A 27,098-nucleotide genomic window follows, 5' to 3' on the forward strand; every position below is an offset into this window, starting at 1 on the left:
AATGGCAAAAGGGAAATATATTAGCACTTCCATCAACAGGGCTGCATCAATATGGAATGTGCTTCACAGGTGTGGTCTGGTGTTGTTGTTCGCCTGCATATCATGAAGTGATGGTGGAACCCATGTTCTGCAGGCTTTGTGGCTTCCATAAGGCCACAGGCTCCTTTTGAAGGTTTGGAAGTAACAGGTTATAGAGCAACCTGCCTGAGACCTAGGAAGAACTGCTGCCAGACTGAGTAAACAGGTGGCCCAATAGTATAAAGGTAACTCCTTATACAGTCATCTGGTTCAACGAATATCCATACTGTGGAATGAAAACCAAGGGTCTGCTACAACTAGCTTTAAAACTGAATTCTGCCAAACTCTGGGTTGTTCTAAAGTGTGAATACGTCTTGAATCATCCATAAAACCATAATGCACATGTGGATGGTACAAGCCAAGAGGGTTTCAACGGAGTTGTTTCATAGTGGAGAAAATTACCTTTAGCAGCAAAAATCTAAACATTCAAGGGAGAGTTCCTCTCCCCGCCAACACCACCCCAAAGTATTCCTAAAACTGTACACATCGATTATATTACTCATGCTGACAAGGAAGATTTGATTATACTGGGCAAAAATGCATTCTCTGTAAGAAAGAAGCTTCTAATATAATCTGCCCGGAAAAACTAAGGGGAAAACAAAGGAGTACAAACAGATCTACCCAACGCTGATAGACTACATCAGCCATGGCCAAACTTGGCCCTCCAGATGTTTTGGGACTACAACTCCCATCATCCCTAGCTAACAGGACCAGTGGTAAGGGATGATGGGAACTGTAGTCCAAAAACATCTGGAGGGCCAAATTTGGCCATGCCTGGACTACATAATAGCCAATTAAAATTATAACTTTAAGGACAATGCTATTTGACAAGGTAGAGTTAGCAATAAGGTCTTGTGGCCTCTGTTTCAACATGCCTGTTGAAATAAAATAAGTTCGCTGCTGATCACCTGACAAGCTAGCAAGGTCTGTCCTGTTAATAAGATTGAATTGCAGCAGCTGTTCTCCTTTGACTCATGTAGTTGGAAAAGCCCCCAATGACATATACTAGGATCAAAAAAGCCATTTCAGTATTCTACTGCCAACACTGTCTAGAGGATTATAAGAGTTGTAAAAGAAAATTGATTTTACTTGATGTAACTGCATTTTTAATTGTTCCTGGCTATTAAAAATAGGCGTACCATCAGTTTTATCCCTCACTTTAAAGTTGCAAAATTCTTGCATTGATTCTTCAAGTTATGTAATTGTTCAACAAAGTTACCCAAATTTAAAGCTTTGGAAATTGTTTATCATTCTGTTATACACATAACACACACACATCAATTGCCAAAAGAAAATGTTCAAAGTGGGAAAGGAGCTGGGTGAGGAGCATCAGCAAAACAGAAGGAATACCTTCTAGGTGAGTCGTCCTTAATGTCACATATACTGTATACACAATTCCCTCCACGGGAAATATTGATAGACATTTCCCTACCAGGAGGGGTGAAAGCTGATTTAATTGTTTTGGTTACAGGTGGGTAGCCGTGTTGGTCTGCCATAGTCGAAACAAAATAGAAAATTCTTTCCAGTAGCACCTTAGAGACCAAATGAGTTTGTTCTTGGTATGAGCTTTTGTGTGCATGCACGTATCTGAAGAAGTGTACATGCATACGAAAGCTCATACCAAGAACAAACTCAGTTGGTCTCTAAGGTGCTACTGGAAAGAATTTTCTATTTTGTTTTAATTGTTTTGATTAATGCAAATAGTTACAAAATTATTTTGCCCCAATCTAAAGCTTTTACATGGAAGTAAATCGCACTGATTTCAGCCTAATTTATATGCTCACTAAATGTATTGGGGACAACTTTTACGTTGTGAAAAAGGGTTTGAGATTTAAATCAAGCAGATTACAATGGTGATATGCATTTATTTAGCGGTTTAGAGTATCCCTTGCATTTTCCACAAACTTAGTAATTCTTAAAACCATCCTGGATGGTGGGTCAGTATTTTTATCTCACTACTGAGAGTCAGGTGGAGATACAGAGGTTTGCCTGAAGTCACCAAGTGAGGTCATGGTTATGGTGAGATTTGAACTTCGGAACTGGGGCATAACATCTACACACACAGAGAGAAATTGGGGGGCCTTATAACCAAAGATATACTGGGGTGTATATATTATTTATATTTATTTATTTGACGCCTGGGCTTCTTTAAGAACAAGGGCATGATAGCAAACCCCCAAGTAATAAAACATCTTAAAACTTCTTTTAAAAAAACATTTAGAAATAAGTATAACACAGTTGTAGGCTGGGAGAAAACTCAATTTAAAAGGCTTATTGAAAGCAGGTCTTCAGCAGGCGCTGAAAAGACAAAGGAAGCTATGCATGTCTTAACATTTAGCAGGAAGGAAATCCAAAAGGAATGTGCGCCACAGTACTAAATGTCCGATTCCTATACTGTGCAGAACACATCTCCTGATAAGATGGTATTGCTTGCAGAGCACAGTGATCAACTGGGTATGTAAGGGATGAGGTGATCTTTCAGGTGTCCTGGTCTTTAAGAATGATAACATATGGGTCTTGAAATATGAAGGCATACTCCTTCACTTCCACCGCCTTAATTGGTGTCCCTCACACCTTACATCAGGGGTGGGGAGACTTTTGCAGACTTGAGGGCCACATGCAAGAGGCTAAAGTTGTCAGAGCAATTAATGCAAATTAATGCAAAGTCCAAGGTCGCCAAAAGTATTCAAGAGATTTTTGATGGGTATGGCCTGGTGGAGAGCCCTTAGAGAATCACAGTCAGCTCCTGGGGCTGAGGTTCCTTACTTACATAGACAATACCATCAATTCGGATGGGGGCTCTCAAACTGTAGTCATCCATGCTAACTCACTTCACAAAAAGACATGTCGAGCTCCACAGGTGTCGGTCCTAAGCTTGCATAGCATGAACTCAGTCGCAGGCTGCATGTAAACTATACCTTTAAGGCACATCCAAAGCATATTTCCCCACCCCAAATAATTCTGGGCACTATTGTTTGTTAAGGCTTTCTGGGAATTGTAACCCTGCGAGGCGGAAACTACAGTGCCCAGAATTCGCTGAGAGGAAGAATGTGCTTTGAATGAACTATAAAGGTGTAGTGTGTAGACAACCACAGTGAACTTATTGGGACTTACTTCTAAATACAGTGGTACCTCAGTTTTCGAGCGTCTCGGAAGCCGAACATTTCGGAACCCAGACGCCAAAAACCCGGAAGTAATTGCTTCCATTTTCGAATGAGCCTTGTAAGTCAAACGGCTTCCGCTGCATTTTTTTTCTTTTTTTTCTCCATTGACTTTGCCAACCACCCTTTGCGCCTCGGTTGTCCAACGTTTCGGAAGTCGGACGGTCTTCCAGAACGGATTACGTTCGACAACCGAGGTACCACCGTAGAGTAGACTATAAAGGAAAGCAGATTGCTCAATTATCAATGCTCACCCATTTTCTTGTTATTGACCTCACTGCATTTTAAGCTGGTAATGTGTACACAGTCATGGTTAGCATTGCACTGTAAAACTAATGCAAGCACTGATCATATGTATGCACACCTTTAGGAGCTGAGCTTCTAGAAAGCAAAAGTAGGGCTAAGTAAAGTAATGCCAGAATTAGATCTTTGATAAATAACTGTATATGTCTCCAAATCACTACATACGAGCTAGTTCAATGCTGAACAATGCATTGGAATAAATGAGTCATAAATCATGATATACTTGCAAAATCCAACCTTAAAGACAGAGAAATCTGGAAGTCTTAAAATGTTGCTGAATGTGAGTGGGAGACTTCTTTCCCAAGATGAATATTTAGTGCAATTCAAATGTCATTGTAACATTTGTTACATATAGCAGCAGCTACAGGACTATTGAAAACACACCTATTGTGATCTTTCCTGAACACAAGAGCTATACATTCAATGCAATCCAACAGAAGATGGTTGTTCCCGTTGAATTTGCATTAGTCAGGAAGTAACAGTTCACATGGGGAGTGAAACAGACAACTGCTGAGTGAAAAAAGTGAATTTTGTGGAACTTCTCAGTGAAAATGCATAGTATTTGTCTGCACATCTATCATGTGTCCAGGGCCCTGAACAATGAAGAACTAAGGTATTTCTTACAGCTTAGAATTCTATAGCTTTTAATGAGAATAATGTGAGAACCAGAGGTAGATAATGGAGAATGTCAGAATTGGAGTTACACACATTTAGTTCCATTTCTTCTATCTAGGTTACATTAACTCCATCTGTCTCAGAATGTGACTTATGGAGTCTACTTATACAGGTGTTTGTGGTTAGTTGGGGAAGTCATAATAAAGCCAGGGAACATAGGTGTGAAAATGATTTTTTAAAAATAAATAAATAAATAAATAAATCAACAAACAAATATAAAACTGATGAAAATTGTAACGCCCCCTTAGTATGAAGTAGGCATTTCACAACTTGTGACCTATCAAGGTGAACACAACCCAGCTGTTATGTTTGGTGGCCCACTAGGACCATGATTAACCTGCCAGTGCCCAACAGGGGCTTTTGCTGCCAGTCTCAGGCAGGAAACAGGAAGCTGGTCAAACATTTGGCATCTAGACCATAACATATTAAAAGCATTCCATTCAGACCCAGTTTAAACTCTGAACTTTGGAGTGTCACAATGCTATGAAAAACCATGCAGTCTTCCATGAGTAGCCATCATAGTGAAGCTAAAACCTCACTGTTTCACAATCAAAAAATGTCTGCACTCTCTCTTTCTACGGGCATTTTGAAATTTGTGATTCAACCAATGCCTTGTTCATCAAGCCAATTTTGCCCAGTTTTGTGTCTCTTAACACTGGAAATGCTACACGGTGTGGAATGCTACTCTGACTCCTAACAATGCCTGACTGTGAGTCACCAGAAATCACCAAAGGACAATTTCAATGCTGCATCAACAACACCCCCTACCCCATTAACAACTTCTTCCTAACTGCCAGCACGCTTGGTTCTTTTAAACACGTGTTATGTGATCCACTCATTCCCAAAAAGTCCTATATGGGAAAAAGTACTCTATGCCTTTCCAATGTGTGAGAAAAGAGGCTCCTCTTGTTGTGACTTCCCCCCCCCCCATGGGGCAAATGCGGAAGGGGGCTTATAACTTGTAGGCCAAGTTAGCCAAGCCACTTTGCTTCCCACGTGCGGGTAGGGTAGAATCACAAGGGCTTGATTATTTCTGTCTCCGAACTCCGTAAAGAAACCGACAACAAGGGAGAGTTTTTGGTCTTGCTCTTTCACTTTGGGGGAAGAGCAGTGCAAAGTTCCCGGCGGGATTGCGAGCCTTGCTCTGCCAAGGATGGAAGCGCCGGGGCCTCATCTTCGCCATGAATCACAGACGTGCGCGCCGTGTGAACCCGCTTTGCCTTGGCGCGGAGCTGATTTCCGCACACAGGACGCAGCCGCCCGCGCAGAAATCAAAGGAACTCCTCGCCACTGAGAGACTCTTCCCCGCAGCTCGGCTACCGCAAAGCGTGAGAGGGGAGGGGGACACGCGGCGCGGTTCTTGGGCATGACCTCGGAGACAGGACGCGCGCGGGGTGGCCTCCTTGCCTTGGAGAGCGAGCCCGGGTTTGAAGGCTGCAGCCTGCAAGTCGAGATGAAGGGATCTCCGTCTGGAAACCCTTCCATCCCTCACCCCACCTCAAGCCCTCCTGAAGGATTCATGCCGATAGCTTGCTTGCATTGCTAAGGAAACAACAGGCGCATAAGACGATGCATTTAGAGAGAGAGAGAGCAGTGAAGGAGGAGACGATTAATAGCACACACTCTCTCCCCCCTCCCCCCCGCTCCACAATAGTTTGCCAGCTTTTTTCTGGCAAAGCAACCCTTCCAACGCCCTCCGAAATCAGCCTTTAAAAAATAATAATAATTCTTTTTTAAGAGAGGAGTCGCCGATTGCCTCTCCTGCCTGCGGGAGGTGAGGGTGCTATTTGTCCCGGCGCCCAGGGCTGCCTCAAGGCGCCACGAATCTAGTTGACACACACGTGCATGTACGTGTGTCCCCATTGCATTGGGTTTCTCACGAGGTAACGCTCCTTTCCCTGAGCTTCAGCCCGGTTCCACCGAGCTACACTGTTCTCAATTTGTAGTCCAAATTTGCGCGTCCAAAAAAACAAAAAAATAAAAGCACCCTGTCATGCCTTGTGATGCACAGAGTTTCTCGAGTTCTTTCTTCTGCTCGGTTAGCAGCGGCATTGAAGCTGGTGGGGCAGACCCCTCCGCCTCTGCAACCAGAGCCCCTTGCCCAAAGGAAGAGCGAGGAAAGCGGAGCGAGCTCGGGCTAGCAGCAGTAGAGGACGGCGCTCGGCGCTGCCTGGAGTAACGAGGCGCACAGCTTCTTACAGCAAGGGCGCATTGGACCGCAGCAGCAGCAGCCGGAGGAACACAGAGCGCGCGCGCCCGCGCACACGTCCCTCTCGACCCGACACCTTCCTAGTGCGATCCCCGGTTTTGCGCGGGGGGGGGGGGGGCAGAAGCAGCCTCACACATGAACTCGACCTTCTCCGCCCCAGCACCCCCACCCCTCTTATTTATTTCTCCCTGCTTAGTCCGGGGAGAAGAGAACACTCCACAGATGCACAGGCACCTCGGTCCAAATAATTTCCCCTCCCCCGTTTATAACATAGATGAGCAGAGACCACCACCCCACAAGCATCTCCATCTCCTCAGCCAGCCTCTTCCCCCCCCCCAGGTTATTTTGGATAGAGAGACACACACACCCTAATCAGGGGCCCACAATGTCGCTTCAAGACCCTCATTTCCCCCAAATTGATCCTGGGTGGCGAGTTACCTCATTTCCACCCTCCCAGGTACCTCTGCAAACCCCCAGAAGTTACCTCCGCATCCTCCATCTTTCCCTCGTTTAAGAAACTCCACATACACCTTAGCAGCCCCTTAAAAACGTTATTTCTTGGAGGTTTTACACACACACACACACACACACAAACCGTGTACACAGGCTGTCACTGCAACACTAATCCCCCCCACAAGAAACGAATCAGTGTTGAGTGACGAGAGACACCCCCAACTCACAAAATGTTACACCAGCGTTTTCAGTCACTGTTAAGTCTGGTTGTGCTTGGAGGGGCCTTCCTTCCGACCCCATCACCCAAGTTGGCAGAACAGCGCCCCAAAACCGTCCCTCGGCATTAATTTCGAGGCCTCTCTCCCCCCACTTCATTATTACTTTCACCCCACAAAAAAACCCCGAACTGTCTTATTCCATTCATTACTCCTGCCCCACTGCTGCTGCCTCTTTTGTAGTTGTTCCCCAACAGCCCCCCCCAAAAATAACGAAAGCTGCTCCTTCCACAACCACAGATGGGTTACACCAGAAGCGCCTAGAATATGCCTAAAATGTGCACCCCTACCTCCCCCCCCCAAAAAAAAGCCGCTCGCAGGAGTTGTGACCACACAGCCTAGCACTCCCGGGGCGACCCCCACCCCGCAGCAAAAAGCAAAAAAACCAGGAGTGGCTCTTCCCCCCACCCCAACTCCCCCCTCAAGCCCGAAATAACCGCAGCCCCCGCTAAAGCGACCGTCCCCGCTACCTCCACCTCCTCCTCTCCCCCCCCCCCATCCCAACCCGGGAGAGAAGCAGCAGCCTCCGCAGCAGCTGCGTCTCCAGCCCACGGCAACCCTTGCACGGCAGGCTGCCGCGTGGAGGAGAGAAAAGCGAGGCAAAGCCGGGGCAACATCTCCTCCCCCCCCCCCCCCCCGGGCACCAATACACCGTTTCACTGAAACAACCCAGCACCGAGGGAATGCACGCTGCTGAGCCAAAGCCCAGCAGCAGCGACGGCACACACAGCACCGGTTCCGGAGCTGCCCTCTCACAGCTCCGCACCCGCCCGCCCCCCCCCGCGCAGCCCGTGACTCAACCCTCGCACCCCCGCAGCTGGAACCCCACCAGCTGTTTCCCTCGCCTCTCACTCCGACGGAGTTTGCAGCGCCGTCCGGGATTGTTGCCGGCTCGCTCGCACCCTCAGCCCAGGTTGCGCCGGGGATGGGCGCTCGCGGCTGGCTGCCTCCTTTCCCGCACCTACACTTTTTCCCTTACCCCCCCTCCCTCCCTTTTTCTCCCGGGATTCGACCATTACCTGCTCTCTTAACCCCCCCCCCCCCGCCCCACCGACCGACCCTCGACGCCCTTACCTTTTTCAGCGCTGACATTCTAGGGCATTATTCGCTTAGCAGAGCGCGGGGTGCATGCTGGGCTCGGCGAGCCGGGAGGAGGAGGAGAAGCCGGGGCAGCAGCAGCAGCAGGACGAGGTGGCCGAGGCGGCAGGGAGATGTTGGCGGGAGACAGGCGGAGGCGTGAGGTAGGACATTATATCTCCCGCGTTGGCTCTGTTACTGTTACCCTCTCAGGCACACACAAACCCGAGCGCGCTAAAGTAGCTGCTGCAGCGGCTTGGTTAATGATTCCCCTTTCCTTTCCCTCCCTCTCTCTCCCGCTGTCCATGCGGTGGTGCTGCTATTTGCTGCCGCCGCTGCTTTAAGCGACTGGTGCGCTGAGCTTCGCTCGCCGCCGCCGCCGCCGCCGCTGTCCAAGCTGCCCTCGAGGCGGAATTCTCACGCTCCGCGCAGGCGCGCGCGCGCTCTCTCCTGCCCCTCCCAGAAGGCGCGGCATGGCTCCGTCCCAGGCGCGGGTGGGTCAGACGGAGCGGAGCTGGGGGGGGGAGGCCTGTTCCGCGATTCGAACGCCGGCTGCGTTGAGACCGCCCCGCTCCATGCGCCCCGGACCAATAGGGGAGCCCCCTGATGGTGGACACGCCCCCCTTTCAAAGAAGGAGGAAGCAGGAGGGCGGGTACGGGTTGTTCAAGGAAGCGGAGCGTGCTGGGCTGCTGCTGCTTCTTGCAAGCCGGATAAGGCGAGTGCTTTGCACGGGATTCTCCGCGCGCGCTGTCCGTGCAGGATGGCTCTCAGCAGGAGGACGGAAGGTGAGGGCCAGGGCACGGGAGGTGAAATGGCTGCATATGCATGCAAGATGGGGAACAGATTGTGGCCTCGGTTCCTAGGCAAGGGAGGTCTCTGGCTGGGTTATTGCTCCGAGCAGGGGGCGGTGGAGCCCTCTCCGTGTCTAGTTTAAGTGGAGCCACCTTTGGGTGCGATTCCAGGGGTGGGGGTGATGGTGGTTAGAGCTGCCGGCAGGCATGGACTTCTAAAAGCTTGCCCGGGACTAAGGACGTTGGGGGCGGGGGGTGTGGGACGTTCCCAGGAAGTCTTCAAGAAGCGATAGTGCGCGCGAGTGAGTGAGAGAGAATTCAAGCGGCTTGCAGGGACTCCCAACCTGCGATCGGCTGGCAAAGAAAACCGGCCGGGGGCTGCGACGTCTGACAGGTGAAAACCGGGCTTCCGTGAAGTTGTGCGAAGCTCCTGGGATTCCCAGGCAGCCCGCAGTCCGGACGGCCACCACCCACCCGTTTCTGCAGACGTTGGACTTGAGGAATTGGTTGGGAAATGGCTCGTGCAGTTGTTCGAGGGAAAGAACCTGAAAGTGTTCTGGGAAGCCTTTGAGCGGAAGGTGGAAGTTGGGTGCTGAGGAAATGCTGTGAGTTGGTGGCCTTGGATGGAAGTCACATAGAATCAAGTTGGAAGGGACCCTGAGGATAATCTAGTCCAGCTCCCTGCAGTGTAGGAATGTGCAGCTGTCCCGTATGGGGAAGTCTGTCTGTTTCCTCATTTTCCAAATAATGCATCAGATGTTTTCAGAGATTCATAAAAGTACCTGTCAAAGCGGAGTTGGCATTCCAGCCACAGGTGGGAAGCACCTTGGCGTGAACTGGCCTGCATTACCTGGAAATGGCAGCAAACCAGGATTCCATTAATAAAAGTCTTTTTAATAAACTGAGAAGGCATGGGACCATTCCCAGAGTACTGTTGCTCTAACTTCTGGACTCATAATATGGAAGTACTGGTATATAAAGTGTTGTGGTGTGGGAAGACAACCTGTGGACAGCCTGGGGAGACTGGGAGTGCTCCGGATGTAGTGGACCCTGGAGCACAAATATTTGGGAAATGCATTCCTATAATTTGACAAAATTGGAGCATCAGTAATGCATATGAGGGCATTGTGGCATGAAGTGTAACCATTCTTCCTTGGTGGGGGCATTTATTTCCAGGCAGGTATGGGTGAGATAGAAGCAAAATGCAGAGCATCATAGATCTGTGTGGATATGTGAGTGCTTGGCCATTATGGTGTTTTGGTTGTCTGAATCATTGTGATTGCTAAGGATGGCCTACTTAGGGCCACACTATATACTGTATTATGTTAAATGTGTAGCATGCAACTCCCAGTGTCTGTTATTTTTCCTTATTTAATTGCAGGTACTGTACAGGTAGCAGACTGTTCTTTGGGATCATAGTATGAGGGGAAGGGAGAGCTAACACACACACACACACCGATCCTGGGGCAAATACACACATTTGTTTGAAAAAGATATTTATTTATTTTAAATTTCATGCAGAACACAGCTGCTGCTGCTGCTACAACAACAATAATAACAACAACAGCAAAAAACAAAACAAACTCACTTCCATCACAGAGTCCAGCTTCTAAACACATACATCTATAAGGCATTGGGGGAGGTGGGAACATTGTTGCCAGTAGGAGCTTTGGTTATTGTTGTTGTTGAGCGTCATGGTTTTTTTTTTGGGGGGGGGGGTCATTAAACTCACAGCTGAGGGCACTAAGGTTGAAATTCCCTTCCCCTCATACTGCGGTTCCAGAGAACAAAAGTCATCTTCCCATACCTGTAATTAAATAAGCGAGGGAAGAACCCACACACATAATTGCATGCTGTGCATTTAGCATAAAGTGTGACTTAGATCAGGGTCTGCGTTTTAAAGCAAGGCTGGGGAAGTTTCTCCCAGTTGTGTGGAGGTGAATCTCAGAAGAAAAATGGGAACATTGCACAATGGGAGATCAAAGAACTCATGGTGGCATTACAAATGGATGAAACTCAATGATTAATCATAGCTGGAGTAGACCCAGTGAAATCAATAGACTGGTCATGAGTAGGACTTAAGTGACTATTGTCCATAGCTTTGGGTGGAGGGAGATACATTTTGGCTACACAGAAGTGTGTGCTTGTGATGGCTGTGTGCTTGTGATGGCTGTGTTGTTTGTAGAGTAATGTATCTACATATATCTGAAATTATTATCCTTTGCAGGCAATGAAAACAAGCCAATTCCGGTAGATTACAGGACTAGGTTTCCTGCAGTGTCCAGGTACTTCCATATCAACACGTCCCATCACACCTGGGGCAGTCCTAACCTAGCCTTCCTTGTGTCTTTCTGGCAGTCACATTCTGTCCCAGACCACCACTACGGCAGTCCAGTATCCCTCCCCAAGTGAGCTGGGTGTTGCGGAAGACTGGCCTGACTATAGGGTCTCCTTTCAATGGTGCACCAGTAAAAGAAAGAAGAGAACACAGTCCTGGCCCCAGAGGAACCCCACCCAGGCTTGCACAAATCCTCTTTCTCCCCTGCCTGCTTTCAGTATCCAGAACTGAAAAGAGGTAGACTGTCTTGACTCCTTAGCAGCTGCCAGCATCTCTGCCACAAATGGTTCTGGTCCCAATAAAGTACAGCTGCACTGTGCGTAAGGCTTAGAGGTACTTGGGTAAGAAAAGAGATGACAGCCTGTTGGACTGGTGCTTTATTTTTAGCACTGGTCTTACATTTGAGTTGACAGTTGCCCACCTATGCCCGGGGCTAATTCCGGGCCTGGTTTGAAGTATCTCTCTTAAAAAAAAAAGAATCATTTTTTACTAAAAGTTTTCGACGTAAAATACAATAAAAGCCAAACTAACCTAGAGAAAAATAAGGGGGGGGGGAGCAAGAATAAGAAAAGGAAGAAAATAAAGAAGAAGAAAGAGAGAGAAAAGAACGGAACGTCAATACAATGCCTTCTGTCACAATTCTGTCTTAGCCCTTATTCCACACACACACACAAGTGAACCCTCCCAGCAATCACCTGGGAGCTTCCCCCAGCCTCCCACCCTGGGAGATTCCCCTATCCCCTGCCCCTCAGACAGGGCCCTTCATCTTCTGTCCATCACCTTCCTGTGTATATATCTTCATTAATCCAAAAAACTGAACTGTTTGAAGTCTGTCTCAAGTTTTTCCAGAAATTGAAGTGCAATGGGTTACTGCTCCTGGAGTCGCCTTTTCTGATCTTCAGAGAGCGTTATTACTGTGGCTCCAGTGAGAAAGGAACTGAAGTCATCATCTCCCAGAGATGCTTGGAGGGGTGAGAGAGTAATAGCTGATTATGCCGACGTAACACTTTCCAAACAGGAGCATAAATACCCCAGAGCGCACACATGAAATCATTGGCTGTAGTAAGTTTTTCTCCTGTTTACTTGCCAGAATATTTACCCTGTGGACAGCTCATAAGTCATTTAAATATGGCCGCATATCTCTCCTGGTGACTTGAAGCAATCTAGGTGGTTGGAATGCTTGGGACAGCCCTTATTTCAAGATTACTTATGCACAGGCCAGAAAAGCGGCATATAGTCCTGAGCCAATCAAAGAGGTGACTTCAACGGTAGGAGCTACAGAATGTGACTGTTGTAACTTTAGCTTCTCTGGAAGAAAGGGGGGGGGAGCTGATGTGCAGCCAGAGTGCGCTGAGAATTAAGGAACATAGCAAGAATGAGCCCTGCAGGCTGAACAAAATGAAGATGTTAATTCTAGTGCATAGCAAAATGATTAAGGATGGGAAAGCAGCTGTTGGGCTTCAGTCTGCCAGAGGAATCCAGGTAGGCCGCAAGGTTATGCATCGGTATGTACTGGCTCCTGTGTCTGGTTCAACTTTTCCACTGAAATTGGCTGAAGTGCATGTTGCGTTGGAGATTAATGATTCGTATTTCTTAGTGTCTTTTCTTTCAGAAATGCAGCTGGCAAATTGGCTTCTGTTGGCAGGCAGGGGATTAGGCCTTCTATCCCTACACAATTTTCCTGGTCAAAATCTCAGCTGCTGTTTGCCCCATGAGGAGAATAAATTCTGGTGCCTGCTGTTGGTCTCCTTTTGCCATTGCTCCTTTTCTGCCTCCAATGTTGTTTTCCATATTTTGCACGGCCTTCATACTTGTCTTGCAGTCAACAACACTGCTCCTCTTCCTCCTCATCGCATTTTTCCAAATCCTTTTTCTTTGCAGAAACTTCCTGTATCTTGATTGCTTTCAGTTAAATTACATCCTTGATGCTGCATATTGTCAAACTGTCGGAATCGGTGTCTTGTTTTCTCCCCCTGCTGTCCCTTTATCTGAAAAAAAAGCTTGGTAGGTTGAGGCTTGTTTTCCTAGCCTGGCATTTCTTTTAACCACCATGTAATTTTGTAGAGCATTGTTGATGTTGCTTTCTGTTTGCATATGAATAGGCAGTGGACAAATATTTGAGTGATGCTTACAGGAAGTTCAGTACTAATACCTATATGTCTCATGTAAAAGCACTTTGGGGGAGGAAACCTTGTCCTACATAATAGTAAATAAGCTATCCTATCTTGCATTGCAGCTCCTATAATTTATGCAGTTGTACATCTTGCTCAATAAGTGTAAGACAACTTTATTAATGCTAGGAAAACCTTTACTTTGTTGTTGTTTTTTGAGATCTAGAGTTGTCTTGCATAACCTGTTGCTCTGTTGATGTGTCCTTCCTTCTTCCTTACAATATTGCTGCTTCTTACCAGGGGCCTCCCCACACCCCATTGCAGGCTTTGTGTTGTAGAACTTGCATTTCCATCCTTGTAAAAACAAAATCCATGTTGCACAGCTTCCACCGAGCTGTTGGAAAACTTGGCCTCGTTTCCTGCCAGCCTGCTGTTTCGTGTGCGTTCTTCCTTGCCCAAATGGCTCCCTTTCTTTCCCCCTGCAAAATGCTTGTTGCCCTCACCAGGGCACCACTGTTGCTCATACATCGGGTACGTTGTGCGTTGGCGAGGCATTGTTCCCAGGGAAAGGCCTTGAACCTTTGCCTAGGGGAGGTGTTGGCTCTATATGCAGGCTTCCTCCTTTCCATTGCCTATGTAGTTGGCGGGCTGCAAGCCTTACCTCTGTGTCTTGACCTGGCATAAGAGTCTCTTTCCGTGGGTTGCTGCTGCTGCTGCTGTTTGGCTGCTGGGGGTTCAAACTTCTGTGTGTGAGGGGAGCCCTGCAGTTTCTGGCTTGTATAAGTTTGGCTGCCTCTTTATCCCACTGGGACCTTGCTTGCCTGTTGCTTGGGTGAATGGTAGGGTGATGTCATTGCAGTGTTCCTGCTGTCAGCTGCATGCTGATTAGCACATTTGGTGTATGGTTAGTATGGGTTGTTATTAGCACAAGACATAGAAATGATGGTGTAGTTGCCAGGGGTGCAGTAACTTGTGGTGTGACTTGTTTTCACAGCTATTGTTTTGCATTCTAGATTGCTGGTCCATAGGATTGCAACTAAATGTACATTCAGATGCGGGAACTGTTGCATAAGTTGTCCTGGTTATAATGCTAGTTCCTCTGTTTCCCCAGTTTCTAAGCTCCCTTTTATATACTGCATTACCAGTTACATTAGGGGACTGCAGCTTTTTCATCGGCACCCCACCATGTCACGCTAAAATGCATCCACATCACCCCTAGGTGTGGTGTGACACAACAGCAGGCATGTCATCCCCGTTGTTGTTTTTTACTAATGAACAATTCCGTTTCCCCCATAATTCACTCATGAAAACAGCAGAAGAGAACTTTACTGCCCTAAATTTCATCATGGGAGTGACTTGGAGGTGGTGGTGGTGGGGTGATCAATGAAAACCAAGGGGAAATTACAGCACAAAACTCCTGTGATTTTATGGGTTAATGGATTTTTACTGGAAGCATATAGCACACAGATGAGTGCTAAACTTCCATTAGATTCCAATAGATTTCCAAAAGTGGCCTTTTTACCTTGTGTGAAAGATCACATAAAACGTGAACGTTATCAATGCTGTCTGAATCCAGCCTACATTACACTGATGTTGGCCGTGATGCAAGAGATGCTGTAAGAGTAGCCTTCAGGTGGTTCAATGTAAAAAGTCCATAATTTCCATAGTACAATACTTCTGCTGACCTTCCGAAGAAAATGGGTGCGTTCTCTCTCATCTGCCCATCTTGCTTTTAATATGGAGATGCCCCTTTTATTTTCATTTTACAAAATTCCAATTTGAGAAAGGTTGCAGTGGCATTCATCAAGGTATCAGTTCGGAGAATACAAGCTGACTTGAGTTTCCAATTGAAATGTAATCTCCTCTCCTTTCATCCCTGCGTGTCCCAGGGTAGGTGTAACTATGTGTTCAGAATGGCCAAGTCTGCTTTTATTGTTGGCATTTTGCTCCTTTCCATGCTTGCAAATGCATACCCAGAGTGTGCATTTCTAGCTCCTCCTGGCAGTGTGCTGAAGAATAATACACCGCTGAAAAGCAGGCTGTAGGGTTCCTTGCTTCTCATAAGCTGACATCTGATTCTGAAGCTGCCCTTTGGGTGGGTGGGTGTGAGAGAGAGAGAGTGTGGGGATAGAATCATAGAATCATAGAGTTGGAAGAGACCACAAGGGCCATCCAGTCCAACCCCCTGCCAAGCAGGAAACACCATCAAAGCATTCCTGACAGATGGTTGTCAAGCCTCTGCTTAAAGACCTCCAAAGAAGGAGACTCCACCACACTCCTTGGCAGCAAATTCCACTGTCGAACAGCTCTTACTGTCAGGAAGTTCTTCCTAATGTTTAGGTGGAATCTTCTTTCTTGTAGTTTGAATCCATTGCTCCGTGTCCACTTCTCTGGGGCAGGAGAAAACAACCTTTCTCCCTCCTCTATATGACATCCTTGTATATATTTGAACATGGCTATCATATCACCCCTTAACCTTCTATTCTCCAGGCTAAACATACCCAGCTCCCTAAGCCGTTCCTCATAAGGCATCATTTTCAGGCCTTTGACCATTTTGGTTGCCCTCCTCTGGACACGTTCCAGCTTGTCAGTATCCTTCTTGAACTGTGGTGCCCAGAACTGGACACAGTACTCCAAGTGAGGTCTGACCAGAGCGGAATACAGTGGTACTATTACTTCCCTTGATCTAGATGCTATACTCCTATTGATGCAGCCCAGAATTGCATTGGCTATTTTAGCTGCTGCATCACACTGTTGACTCATGTCAGCTTTGTGGTCTACCACACGTAGTGCTCTCAAGCCAGGTGTCACCCATCCTGTATAGTTTTGCCATGGTCATTTATTTCTTTGCCATCTGATTTGATCAATGCTATGAACATTCGCAAACTATCGAGTGGTTTGATACTCGGGTCACAACTCTGCACAAGCAGTTGTAAGAGTATGAATTGGTGAAAATGGGTTTCCTTGACTCTGCAAGGTGCCATCTGATTTGATCAATGCTATGAACATTTGCAAGCTATCAAGTGGTTTGATACTCAGGTCACAACTCTGCACAAGCAGTCGTAAGCATATGAATTGGTGAAAATGGGTTTCCTTGACTCTGCAAGGGTGCCCATGAAACACAAGCACAACTGATCCCATAAAAACTGTTCTAATAGGGAATCTCCAAATGAAGTACTTTTCATTTCCACCTTGTGGTTCCCTACCAGCCCCTTTCTGCAGCCTCCAAACATGAGATAGTATGCCAACTTCATAGCATGTAAGAGAAGTAACTGAAGAACAGTTGTCAACAGGGTGGATAAAAATCAAATTGGATTTTTAAAAAAATCAATTGGATTTTTTAAAATTTAAATTGGATTTTTCTTGTTTTCTATTTAGAAGAGAAGAAGAGTTTGGATTTGATATCCTGCTTTTTCACTACCCGAAGGAGTCCTAAAGCGGCTAACATTCTCCTTCCCCTTCCTCCCCCACAACAAACACTCTGAGGTGAGTGGGGCTGAGAGACTTCATTAAATTATAAGTTAAATTATAATAATAAATAAAAAAATTAAAAAGAGAGAGAGAAGTGTGACTAGCCCAAGGTCACCCAGCAGCTGCATGTGGAGGAGCAGAGATGCGAACCCGGTTCACCAGATTACAAGTCTACCACTCTTAACCACTACACCACACTGGCTCTCCATTTAAGTTACATTATAGTCCAAAGGCTATTTATCAGGAAATAAGGATTTGTTTTCAATTTTTCATGTGTGCTAAAACTCTGTCTAAGGTTTTGGTTTTTTTTTTTTAATTGTTTAACCACATCAATTAACAAACATGGATAAAGGTAAAGGGACCCCTGACAATTAAGTCCAGTTGCAAACGACTCTGGGGTTGCGGCGCTCATCTCACTTTAAAGGCCGAGGGAGCCGGTGTTTGTTCACTTCTGCAGACAGTTTTTCTGGGTCATGTTGGCAGCATGACTAAGCCGTTTCTGGCGAAACCAGAGCAGCACACGGAAATGCCGTTTACCTTCCCGCCAGAACGGTACCTATTTATCTACTTGCACTTTGACGTGCTTTCGAACTGCTAGGTTGGCAGGAGCTGGGACCGAACAACAGGAGGTCACCCCATTGTGGGGATTCGAACTGCCGACCATTAGATCGGCAAGCCCAAGCGGCACAGTGGTTTAACCCACAGCACCACCCGCGTGTGCTTTAATGTTATTTTTTTAGTTAAATTGTTTAAATTGTTATTAAGGAAATGATTATTTTTCTCCTTCCAATAAAGTACAACAGAAAAGTTGTCCAAATATAAACAGTTAACTTATTAAACCTCACAATAATTTCATAATTATCGGTCTATGTATTTCTAATAGTATAACCAAATCTATAACTGTAAAAAACTACTCTGAAAATTTATTATTCCAAAAATTAAACTTTCATCTGGTTGTAAATATTAAGATTATATCAGCAAGAATGAGTCTTTCTGTAAAAAAAAGATTTAAATCAAGTCTTACTGACTAGTGATTGAAATCGTGATTTAAATAAATTTGATTTAAATCTAATCCTCCCTGGTTGTGAACGATGATTTTGCGTACATTTTATGTCAACATAGATGTGTCACTTTTTCACTTTGCTATTGGGTCACAAAGACATTTGGAGGGTAAACACTGCATTTTCCTGTAACCACCGAAACTAATTTCTTTCAATGTTTCCCCTTTCTAACAACATAAATTGTGGCTTCTTTACATTGTTTCTTGTAAGTATAAAATTGTTTTGCTTTGAAAGTTGTTGAGAACCCAGACTCTAGTGAATATGCACTGGACAGATTCAGACTCTGATTCTGTTATGTCGCCTCCTACCTTTTTATTAGGCATTGAATTTCAGCTGGAATTGATCATACATTGGCATTTAATGAAACCAAAATGACCCACAAAGGCGTATCAGCTTCCAGCACGAATAGGATTTACCGTATTTTTCGCTCCATAGGACGCACCGGACCATAGGGCGCACCTCATTTTTAGAGGAGGAAACAAGAAAAAAATTTTTTTCTGGTTTTCTTCCTCTAAAAGCCCTGGTTTTGTTGTTGTTGTTTTTTTGAGGATCAGCTAAAAGTTTTGCAGCTGTTTTTGCAAAGGCAAAAGGCCTTTTTTTTAAGGATCAGCTAAAGGTTTTGCAGCTTTTTTGCCAAGGGGAAAGCCCTGGTTTTTTTTTTTTTAGGATCAGCTAAAGGTTTTGCAGCTGTTTTTGCAAAGGCAAAAGGCCTTTTTTTAAGGATCAGCTAAAGGTTTTGCAGCTTTTTGCAAAAGGGAAAGCCCTGTTTTGTTTTGTTTTTGGGTTTTTTTTTAGGATCAGCTAAAGGTTTTGCAGCTTTTTTTGCAAAGGGGGGAAAGCAAAGCTCCTTTTGCAAAGGGGGAAAAGCAAAGAGGAAAAGCCCCATTTTTATGGGGTTTAACTCACATTTCTGAAAAAATCTTAAGGAAAGGGAGCCTTTTCTACAGTTTCCAGACAGATAATCTAATCAGCCAGTCACATGTAGCTGGGGAAACAAACAACCTCCCTCTGCAGCTCATTCAACAAAGGAGGGCGGGGCTGAAAGGGAGCCAGGACTCTTATCTCTCTCCCGATCTCTTGCTGATCAGCTGCTGAGCGGGGTCCTTTCAACACTCCCTTTTCTCTTTGTAAAATAAAAAGCACAATCTGCTTTTGGCCCCTGGGCAATTCAGCTCCAGGGACCACCATTCGCTCCATAAGACGCACAGGTATTTTCCCTTACTTTTTAGGAGGAAAAAAGTGCGTCTTATGGAGCGAAAAATACGGTAGTTCTAAGTGCGCAGGAATTTTGCAGGAACAGCTCTACTTACTCAACCTGCATTTAAGCTGAAACAAAACAAGTCATTTCCCGTTCCCAGGGAGATGTCGTTGCCGGCTGGGAACAAGCCCTCCCCACGTGTGCAGGGCGGGATCGCCCCTGTGCCATTGAATGGTCCTCGGCCGCGTCACCCTTAGGCCGTCCAATTCGGACGGTCTGGGGGCGTGGCACGGGCTATTTAAAGTGCCCACGGTCGAGGACTCGCCCCTGTTTTTCTCCCTGCTCAGCCAGTTCTCCCTCCCTCCCTCCCTTAGGTTAGGCTCTTTTATTTCTTGACTTTGCTATGCACCTGGGTTGGTCGCCTTGGTTGTCCAAGGGGCCTGGTAGGAATTTTTCCACTAGGCAAATTGGCACCGGCCATTTGGTTTTTTCGCCTACCTCATAGCAAATTGTCACAACTTCATAAAGTTTCTTGGTTAGGCATTGGAGTATTAGGTTGAAGGGGAGGGGAGGTAGTGGCCATCACCTATCCCCCCTAATTCAAGGGTGTTCCATTAAAGGAATTCGGGGGGCGTGGTCTCCGTCCGAAGCCCTAGACGGGGGACTAGGGCCATGGCACGACCCCTAGAGGTGACCCTGGAGGAGTCCCTAGTTGATGTGCATCATCAGGGCTCCCCCTGCTGGTGGTTAACCCTTCTAAGACTCCTGCAGACAGGCAGGAGTCAGATATACCTGTAGTCGTGTGGTTTCCAATGCCTAAGCCAATACCACTCACATTCTGTAACCAATAAAGTTGTGGCCTTTTTCGCCCATTAACCGAAAATACTGTTCCATGTGTCTTTATTCCACTTTCCGGGAGGGTTTGGGATCTTGCCACGCAACTGAGATGCAGTGACTTAAAAAAATAAATTAATCCTGAAGGACACCTGAAACTTTGTGAGCAACACGTATGTAGACTCCAATCATGGGATGGGCTAAGTGCTACCATGGTTGGAGGTAGTTGCTCAGTGGATTTCTATTTCCATACTTCAGGTTTTTTTAAAAATAAGGTAAAGTCCAGCTGAAATCAATGAAGCACTTTAAATGAGCAGAGCATGAACTATTTATTGAGCACTGTAAAGGTCATCCCTAAATTTTCTCCCTAGTCAGAGCATCTTGAGTAGAGAGTGGAAAGAAGCAAACAGATGTGGCTTCATTCTTCACTTAGTCTGCAATTTAATGCACTTATGTAATTGCTTCTTGTGAAAATGGAAAAGCAGGGGTCTAATTTTCTCCATATGCGTTCTGCACTTCCTACGATCATGTCATATTGTTTGGGAACAGATTCCGGTGATAGCGTCGGCTGGAGCATCAGGCAGCAGCGCTCCAATTTCACCTCAAAGCGTAACCTCAATTTTTGCCATGGTATCTCCCCACCCCCGTTATTAATTTTTTATTGAAGTTTGTGACATGGTTGTAGTGCAAGAAGATCAGGCCTTCTATCTGAAATATCAACTGTAATGGATAAACTTTACTTTTTATTTCTTTTAGTGTTCAGAAAGAAGGTATTGGAGAGGCTCTTTCCTACTCCTGTTCCACCTGGTGTGGTTTCTTCAAGTGCAGAGAGCGGCACTGCTCCCAGAAGTCCAGTTTCGGAGCAAGGAGGTCCTGAGAGTACCACAATTTTGCAGCGACACTCCAGTTCACCAGGTATAATATAGCTTGCAGATCGGGAGAACCTGTGACTTAACATAGGGAAATCTGCTGGACAACTGTCACCTTGATGGAGGTGTTGCACGAAGTGAAATAAAATGATGTGCATTGTGCTTAGTTGCACAACAACAACATATTATTTATACCCTGCCTATCTGGTTGGGTTTCCCCAACCACTTGGGGCAGTTTCCAAAAAAATATTAAGAATACTATAAAACATCAAACATTAACAATTTCCTTAAACAGGACTTCCTTCAGATGTTTTCTAAAGCTCCGGTAGTTGCACATTTCCTTGACATCTGATGGGAGGGCGTTCCAAAGGGCGGGCGCCACTACACTACCGAGAAGACCCTCTGCATCCTTGCAATAAAGAGACGCTTCTACAAAGGCCATTTCTTTTCAGAGGAGTTACAAGGAAAGTGTTAACAGGTACATACACTGTTCAGAAAGATGGAAGTGTATTGGCCTGGGTTGAAGTAACCTGGCATGTTAGCGGAAGCCAGCACAAGAGCTTCCACTGACTAGCACAATGGGTTTCCCTCCGCCTCCCACTGCAACCCACCCTCTTCCCAAATCTGCTCTGGAGGGTCAGGAGAACCCCCAGAACAGCTTGTGGTAGAGAGGAGAGGGAAGGCTGAAATGTTTGTGCTGTTGGGAAGGATCAGAAGAGAGAGAGTGTTGCATAATGGTTGGAGTGTTAGACTAGGACCTGGGAGAGCAGGGTTAGAATCCCCACTTAGCCGTGAAGCTCACTGGGTGACCTTGGGCGAGTCACCATCTCTTAGCCTAACCCAGTGTTTTTCATCCTTTTTTTGGGCAAAGGCACACTTGTTTCATGAAAAAAATCACGAGGCACACCACCATTAGAAAATGTTAAAAAATGTTAAAAAATTTAACTCTGTGCCTATATTGACTATATATAAAGTAATTTTTCAATTTTTCCTACGGCACACCAGGCAACATCTCGCGGCACACTAGTGTGCCGCGGAACAGTGGTTGAAAAACACTGGCCTAACCTACCTCATAGGGTTGTTGTGGGGATGAAATGGGTAGGAGGAGATTCTTGGAAAATAAAAGGTGGTATATAAATGTAATATATATATTTTAAAAAATTGAATTCTTCCCTAAGTCTTAAACATTCAACCAGCATCTGCCTAATTGCAAAACAAAAGTCACTTTTGATGGTTTGTCACATCTGTTAAAACACAGTCTCAAAGTGCTGGTAAAGAGCCACTCAGGAATTGCTCTCTCAGCTAAGAAAAACTGGCACTTGCATGTTGAAGGTAACTGATTTCACATCCAGGTTGACCATCCTCCAAACACAGCTGCTTCTTGGAGTATAGGCTACACTCCATGGTATGGCCCATGAACTGCTGGAAGCATTGTGTCAAATTTGTTTGATGTTTCATCTGGCATTTTCAGGTTGTAACCCTTGGGTGTTAACCATAGTTTGGTGTTCCAGGAATCATTCCACAGATGATCAAACCGATCATGGACTGTTCTCCCAAAGCTTGGTTTGTTTGCCATATGCTCTTTCCTTCTGCCTTGTTGGCATGATGAGCATCTGAGGTGGAGGTCATAAAGACCATGTTTAAGCCAGGCTGTTGGGTTCAGACATAATGCCAAAACATAATTAAAACAAGCCACATGTGAGCTAAGCCAATGTAGTAGCCATTGGTGCAACCATTTGAACTCATGATTTAACCCAAGCCATTCAAATGTGTATTTTAAAGACAGTGATATTTTATATATACCATATTTTTTGCTCCATAAGACGCACTTTTTTCCTCCTAAAAATTAAGGGGAAATATCTGTACGTCTTATGGAGTGAATGGTGGTCCCTGGAGCCGAATTGCCCAGGGGCCAAAAGCAGATAGTGCTTTTTATTTTACAAAGAGGAAAGGGGGTGTTGAAAGGACCCTGCTCAGCAGCTGATCAGCAAGAGATCGGGAGAGAGATAAGAGTCCTGGCTCCCTTTCAGCCCTGCCCTCCATTGTTGAATGTGCTGCAGAGGGAGGTTGTTTGTTTCCCCAGCGACATATGACTGGCTGATTAGATTATCTGTCTGGAAACTATAGAAATGGCTCCCTTTCCTTCAAAAGCTGCAGAAATGTGAGTTGAACCCCATTAAAAATGGGGCTTTTCCTCTTTGCTTTTCCCCCTTTGCAAAAGGAGCTTTGCTTTTCTCCCTTTAAAAAAAAGCTGCAAAACTTTTAGCTGATCCTCAAAAACAAAAACAAAAAAAAAACCACCAGGGCTTTTCCCTTTGCAAAAAAAGCTACAAAACTTTTAGCTGATCCTCAAAAAAACCAGGGCTTTTCCCTTTGCAAAAAAGCTGCAAAACTTTTAGCTGATCCTCAGAAAAACAGGGCTTTTAGAGGAGGAAAACCAGAAAAAAATATTATTGATTCCTCCTCTAAAAACGAGGTGCCCCCTATGGTCCGGTGCGCCCTATGGAGTGAAAAATACGGTACACACTTTCTGTTCCCTAACCCTTCCCAAGGAGATGAAACCGCAGAATTCATGTGTTTACTGAGCATCTCCAATATCTAAGAAAGCAGTTTTTAATAAAGAGAGAACACACTTCCTATTCTCTCTAATTGCATTCTTGGTGAACTCTTTATGAAACAGAATACCGTTTAGTGGCTTTTTACTTAACACTTTATTAGTCAAGTAAACTGAACATAGACGCCCCTGAGTTCAAAGTGTTGCACCACCTTTAACCCCTTGACACATCCAGTGCAGATTTAAATGTCAGATTAACTTAGTTCCAGCTAAATTTTTAACTTTAATGTAGAGTCATGATCCATGTTAATGTTGCAGTAACTTAGCATGAATTCTGTTCATATTTCCAAAAGCTCACGGCAAAGGATGCACATTTGGACAGGAGGATGCTGGTCTTGAATGAAAAGGTCCTAGCAACATCCTCTTAGAAGCCTGGGAAAGAGGGTACTTTAAAGCACTTAAAAATAAAATTAAAATAAACCCAGCATTTTAATATTGTAACCCTAATACATTTGACATTTGTAGGGAAGAATCCAGTCGGCAAACTAGGGAAGCTTTTGATTCCCCCCCCCCCCCAATGTCAATTGATTTTCCCTTGCAAATGGTCTCTGCACTTTCATTCATGTGGCCACGCAAATTCAAGTTGCAGAGCACAAGACTGTAAACATATGCAAAGACTATAAACGTATATGTCACGCTGGTAGTGAAGGCGGTACTCTCCTTTTCTGTACAACTTGGGAGTATTTTTCATGATAAACCTCTAGCAGGAAGAACTGTAATTTTTATTATTATTGGATATCCCGTCATTCAAAATTACCAGGAAACAGAAATCTCTTGTTATACAAATAATAAGAAATGGTATATGTCTTGCAAGAGTGGCATATTTATTGCTGGAACCAATAACCCAATGCCGCAATAAATCTTGATTTTAGCACGACCTTTCTGATTCAATGTAGACGCATCTTCCTAAGTTACGTTTACATGAATTGATTGTGTAAGTGCATAAATACCTTTTTCTTTTCTTTTTTTTACTACTTCAGCAGTACTATTGTCTTAGATCTGGATAATGCTTGCATGCATTTTCACATGCCTCTAATAGAAGCGTTCAAAGCTTCCCTGATTCCAAAGACTTGAGTATCGGTGATATATTGGCACACAAGGCAAACCTCTTCTATACATATTCATAAGGAATTTTGGCAGCACAATAATGGAATAAACAACTTTTCAGACTGATTAAAACAATTCGTTTTAGCGGTTAATTACTGTGGCAAGAAAGAGCGACGGACTGCAATTACTACACTGCAGAGCAGACTATGACATTTTAAATACCTTTCAATCAAGAATTTGTTTACTGGTGACTGATTTTATGATAACCATCAATGTGATGGTTGATTATTCATAATGTTCTGAGGCCATTATTTTTTCCCCATTTGGATCCACGAACTGCTGTTTTTAATTCTGTCTCTGTTTGGACATCTTATCTCTTCCCCAATGCCTTCAGAAGGTTTTCTCTGGAGACCCAAAATGACCGTTACGGTTGGGCTTTCTCTTCATTTGGCATCTACAATGGGGTGGAATAAATTGTTGCTTGCCCCTCCCCTCAAATCTTCAGAAACTAGATAACAATACAGTGTTCTGGGGTTTGTTTGTTTTTGTTTTTTTTTGTATTTTGAAGACCCATATCAAATTGTTCCTATGAAGGTATGTTTGGCTTGTGACTTATCCAAAGAAGTTCAGATAAAGTCAGCATGCCATTACTTACCGGGATAAGGAGATACTAACAACAATCTGTGAATGTAAGTGTAGACAGTTCGATAAAACCACATTGCACAAAAATGTGGAGGGGGGTGGACTTGTCTGCAATACCTTCTTTGACAGCCTGTTCAACATATGTTTAACATATGTTGACAGCCTTATGTTTAACATATAATCATTAGAAGTTTAGAGTTGGAGATACCTCCGAGGGTCATCTAGTCCAACCCCCTGCAGTGCAGGAATCCTGCCCACAGCTTTCACAGGTTGGGCTCAAAGTTGTCAACCTTTTTTTTTTTTTTTTGGCAAATTCACAAAATAATAATAATGAAGTTTTTGAGCTACTTTTAAGCCAAATCACCATATTGACAATTTCCGTCCAGAAACTGCTTCCGAATGTCTGCGAAATTCCGGACATATGGCAACCCTAATACATGTGCTAGAAGCCTTGTTTCTAAAAATAAATTAATGGCATTCTCTGATTTCAAAGCAGAAGCCCCTTGAATATTGTGAGGGAAGCAAGAGCCACCTTAAGCCTTCATTAATAGTTTAGGAGAGTAATTGTTAAATGTGTGCCCATGAGAAACAAGTTAAAAAAGTGAAATCCTATGCATGTTTTTACTTGGAAGCAAGTCTTTCTATTCAGAAGGAGTTACTGCCAGCATCCTGTCATCCTTCTAAAGGCTGCCCACTGTTTCTCTGTATGTTTCATTGCTCTGGCCATTTCTATCAGGACCAGAACAGGCATCCAGTCAGGTGATTTTTTTCTTGTAGCCTCAGGCCAGAGAGAGGAGGAACCAACGTAGAGAGTGGGTTGAATTGTAGCAGGCCACAGCTTTATCGGGGATGGCTTCACAGACAGGTTGGCATGGCAAGGATCCAGCGGCTTCTAACAACCCACCTAGCAAAAGACACAGCAATATTGCCTTCCCTCTGGAAAGGTCCATCCAGAATAGTGAACCCTACAGAAACATAGCGAACAGGACCCTTTGAGGCCGGGGAATGTTTATACATCAACATGTTCTTGTGCAAGAGCTTCAGTAAGGGTATGTCTAGGCTACTGGAAATCTTGCAGATGCCGAACTTGTATCTCCCAAAACCTTTTGCAGTTCTGTTTTTGAACGAACTTTCAGCAGGGAAGTGAGCCTGCCTTAAAAAAACAATGCAAGAGCCTGTTTGATATTACCCAGCGGAGTCTAACACCCTTTAACTTTCGCGTTTGCTTCTCATTAATTCCGGCACTTGATTTAACACCTCATTATTAATCAACAGTGATAGGAGAAATTGGATCCAAGACTTGGCAGTTTGAGGGATTTAGCATGAATTTAGGGAAATGAATTTACTTGAATAGTTTCAATTAATTTTGCCTTGATGTCTTGCCTTTTTCAGACTGCATGATTAATCAGTTTGTATATCTTGTGCTGCATTTATTTCTGTTTTCCGTTCGCGACCTCTAAAAGGAGTTGGGTTTAGACAATGCGAGGCGCCAGGGCTGGGTTGGTATTTTGATGCTGTCGGGGAAAAATAGGCAGCAGTGATGAGATGAGCACAAGAAATTGAACCCTGTGAAATGTCCTAATTTCTTCTGCTGAACAAAAGAAATTAAGATGTCTCGTCAAGATCTACGGGAGGCCCTGCTCCTTGAAGTCTGCCATGTGCACAGAAAGCTGACATGACCTCATGGAAGCAATCGTTGTGGGAGCAGGCATTCCTTCAGCTCTGTTCGGTTTCTCAATAGCTATAGATTTAATGGCATAACTGAATTTTGGTGAGTGTGGCCAAGTTCTATTAAAGCTGTCTCATTAAGGTGCTTTTCAGAAGTGTACTGTAACTTGTTTTGAGTGGGGTTCCTTGTGTTCTTTTCATCTTCTCTGCAAGGTGATTTGT

The 27,098-nt window shown here is 44.9% G+C and overlaps 1 protein-coding gene and 1 long non-coding RNA gene across 3 annotated transcripts in view; one reads left to right on the forward strand and one right to left on the reverse strand.

Moving 5' to 3' along the window:
- The window catches only part of LOC117043394, a 170,856-nt gene extending 162,536 nt beyond the window's left edge, over positions 1-8,320 (reverse strand). Inside the window, exon 1 of the long non-coding RNA XR_004426182.1 lies at positions 8,229-8,320. This is a non-coding gene — a long non-coding RNA (uncharacterized LOC117043394). The remainder of the gene's footprint in view (positions 1-8,228) is intronic.
- Positions 8,321-8,917: 597 nt separating this feature from the next.
- ERICH1 (glutamate rich 1) overlaps positions 8,918-27,098 on the forward strand; it is a 58,482-nt gene continuing 40,301 nt past the window's right edge. Inside the window, exons 1-2 of one of the 2 annotated variants that reach the window (XM_033143006.1) lie at positions 8,918-9,017; positions 20,793-20,951. In XM_033143006.1, the coding sequence (XP_032998897.1) occupies positions 8,993-9,017; positions 20,793-20,951 (184 nt within the window). In that variant the 5' untranslated portion in view covers positions 8,918-8,992. The remainder of the gene's footprint in view (positions 9,018-20,792; positions 20,952-27,098) is intronic. The other variant, XM_033143007.1, reaches the window with a different exon arrangement.

The sequence above is a fragment of the Lacerta agilis genome, chromosome 3 (assembly GCF_009819535.1).
Source record: "Lacerta agilis isolate rLacAgi1 chromosome 3, rLacAgi1.pri, whole genome shotgun sequence".
Lineage (NCBI taxonomy): Eukaryota > Metazoa > Chordata > Lepidosauria > Squamata > Lacertidae > Lacerta > Lacerta agilis.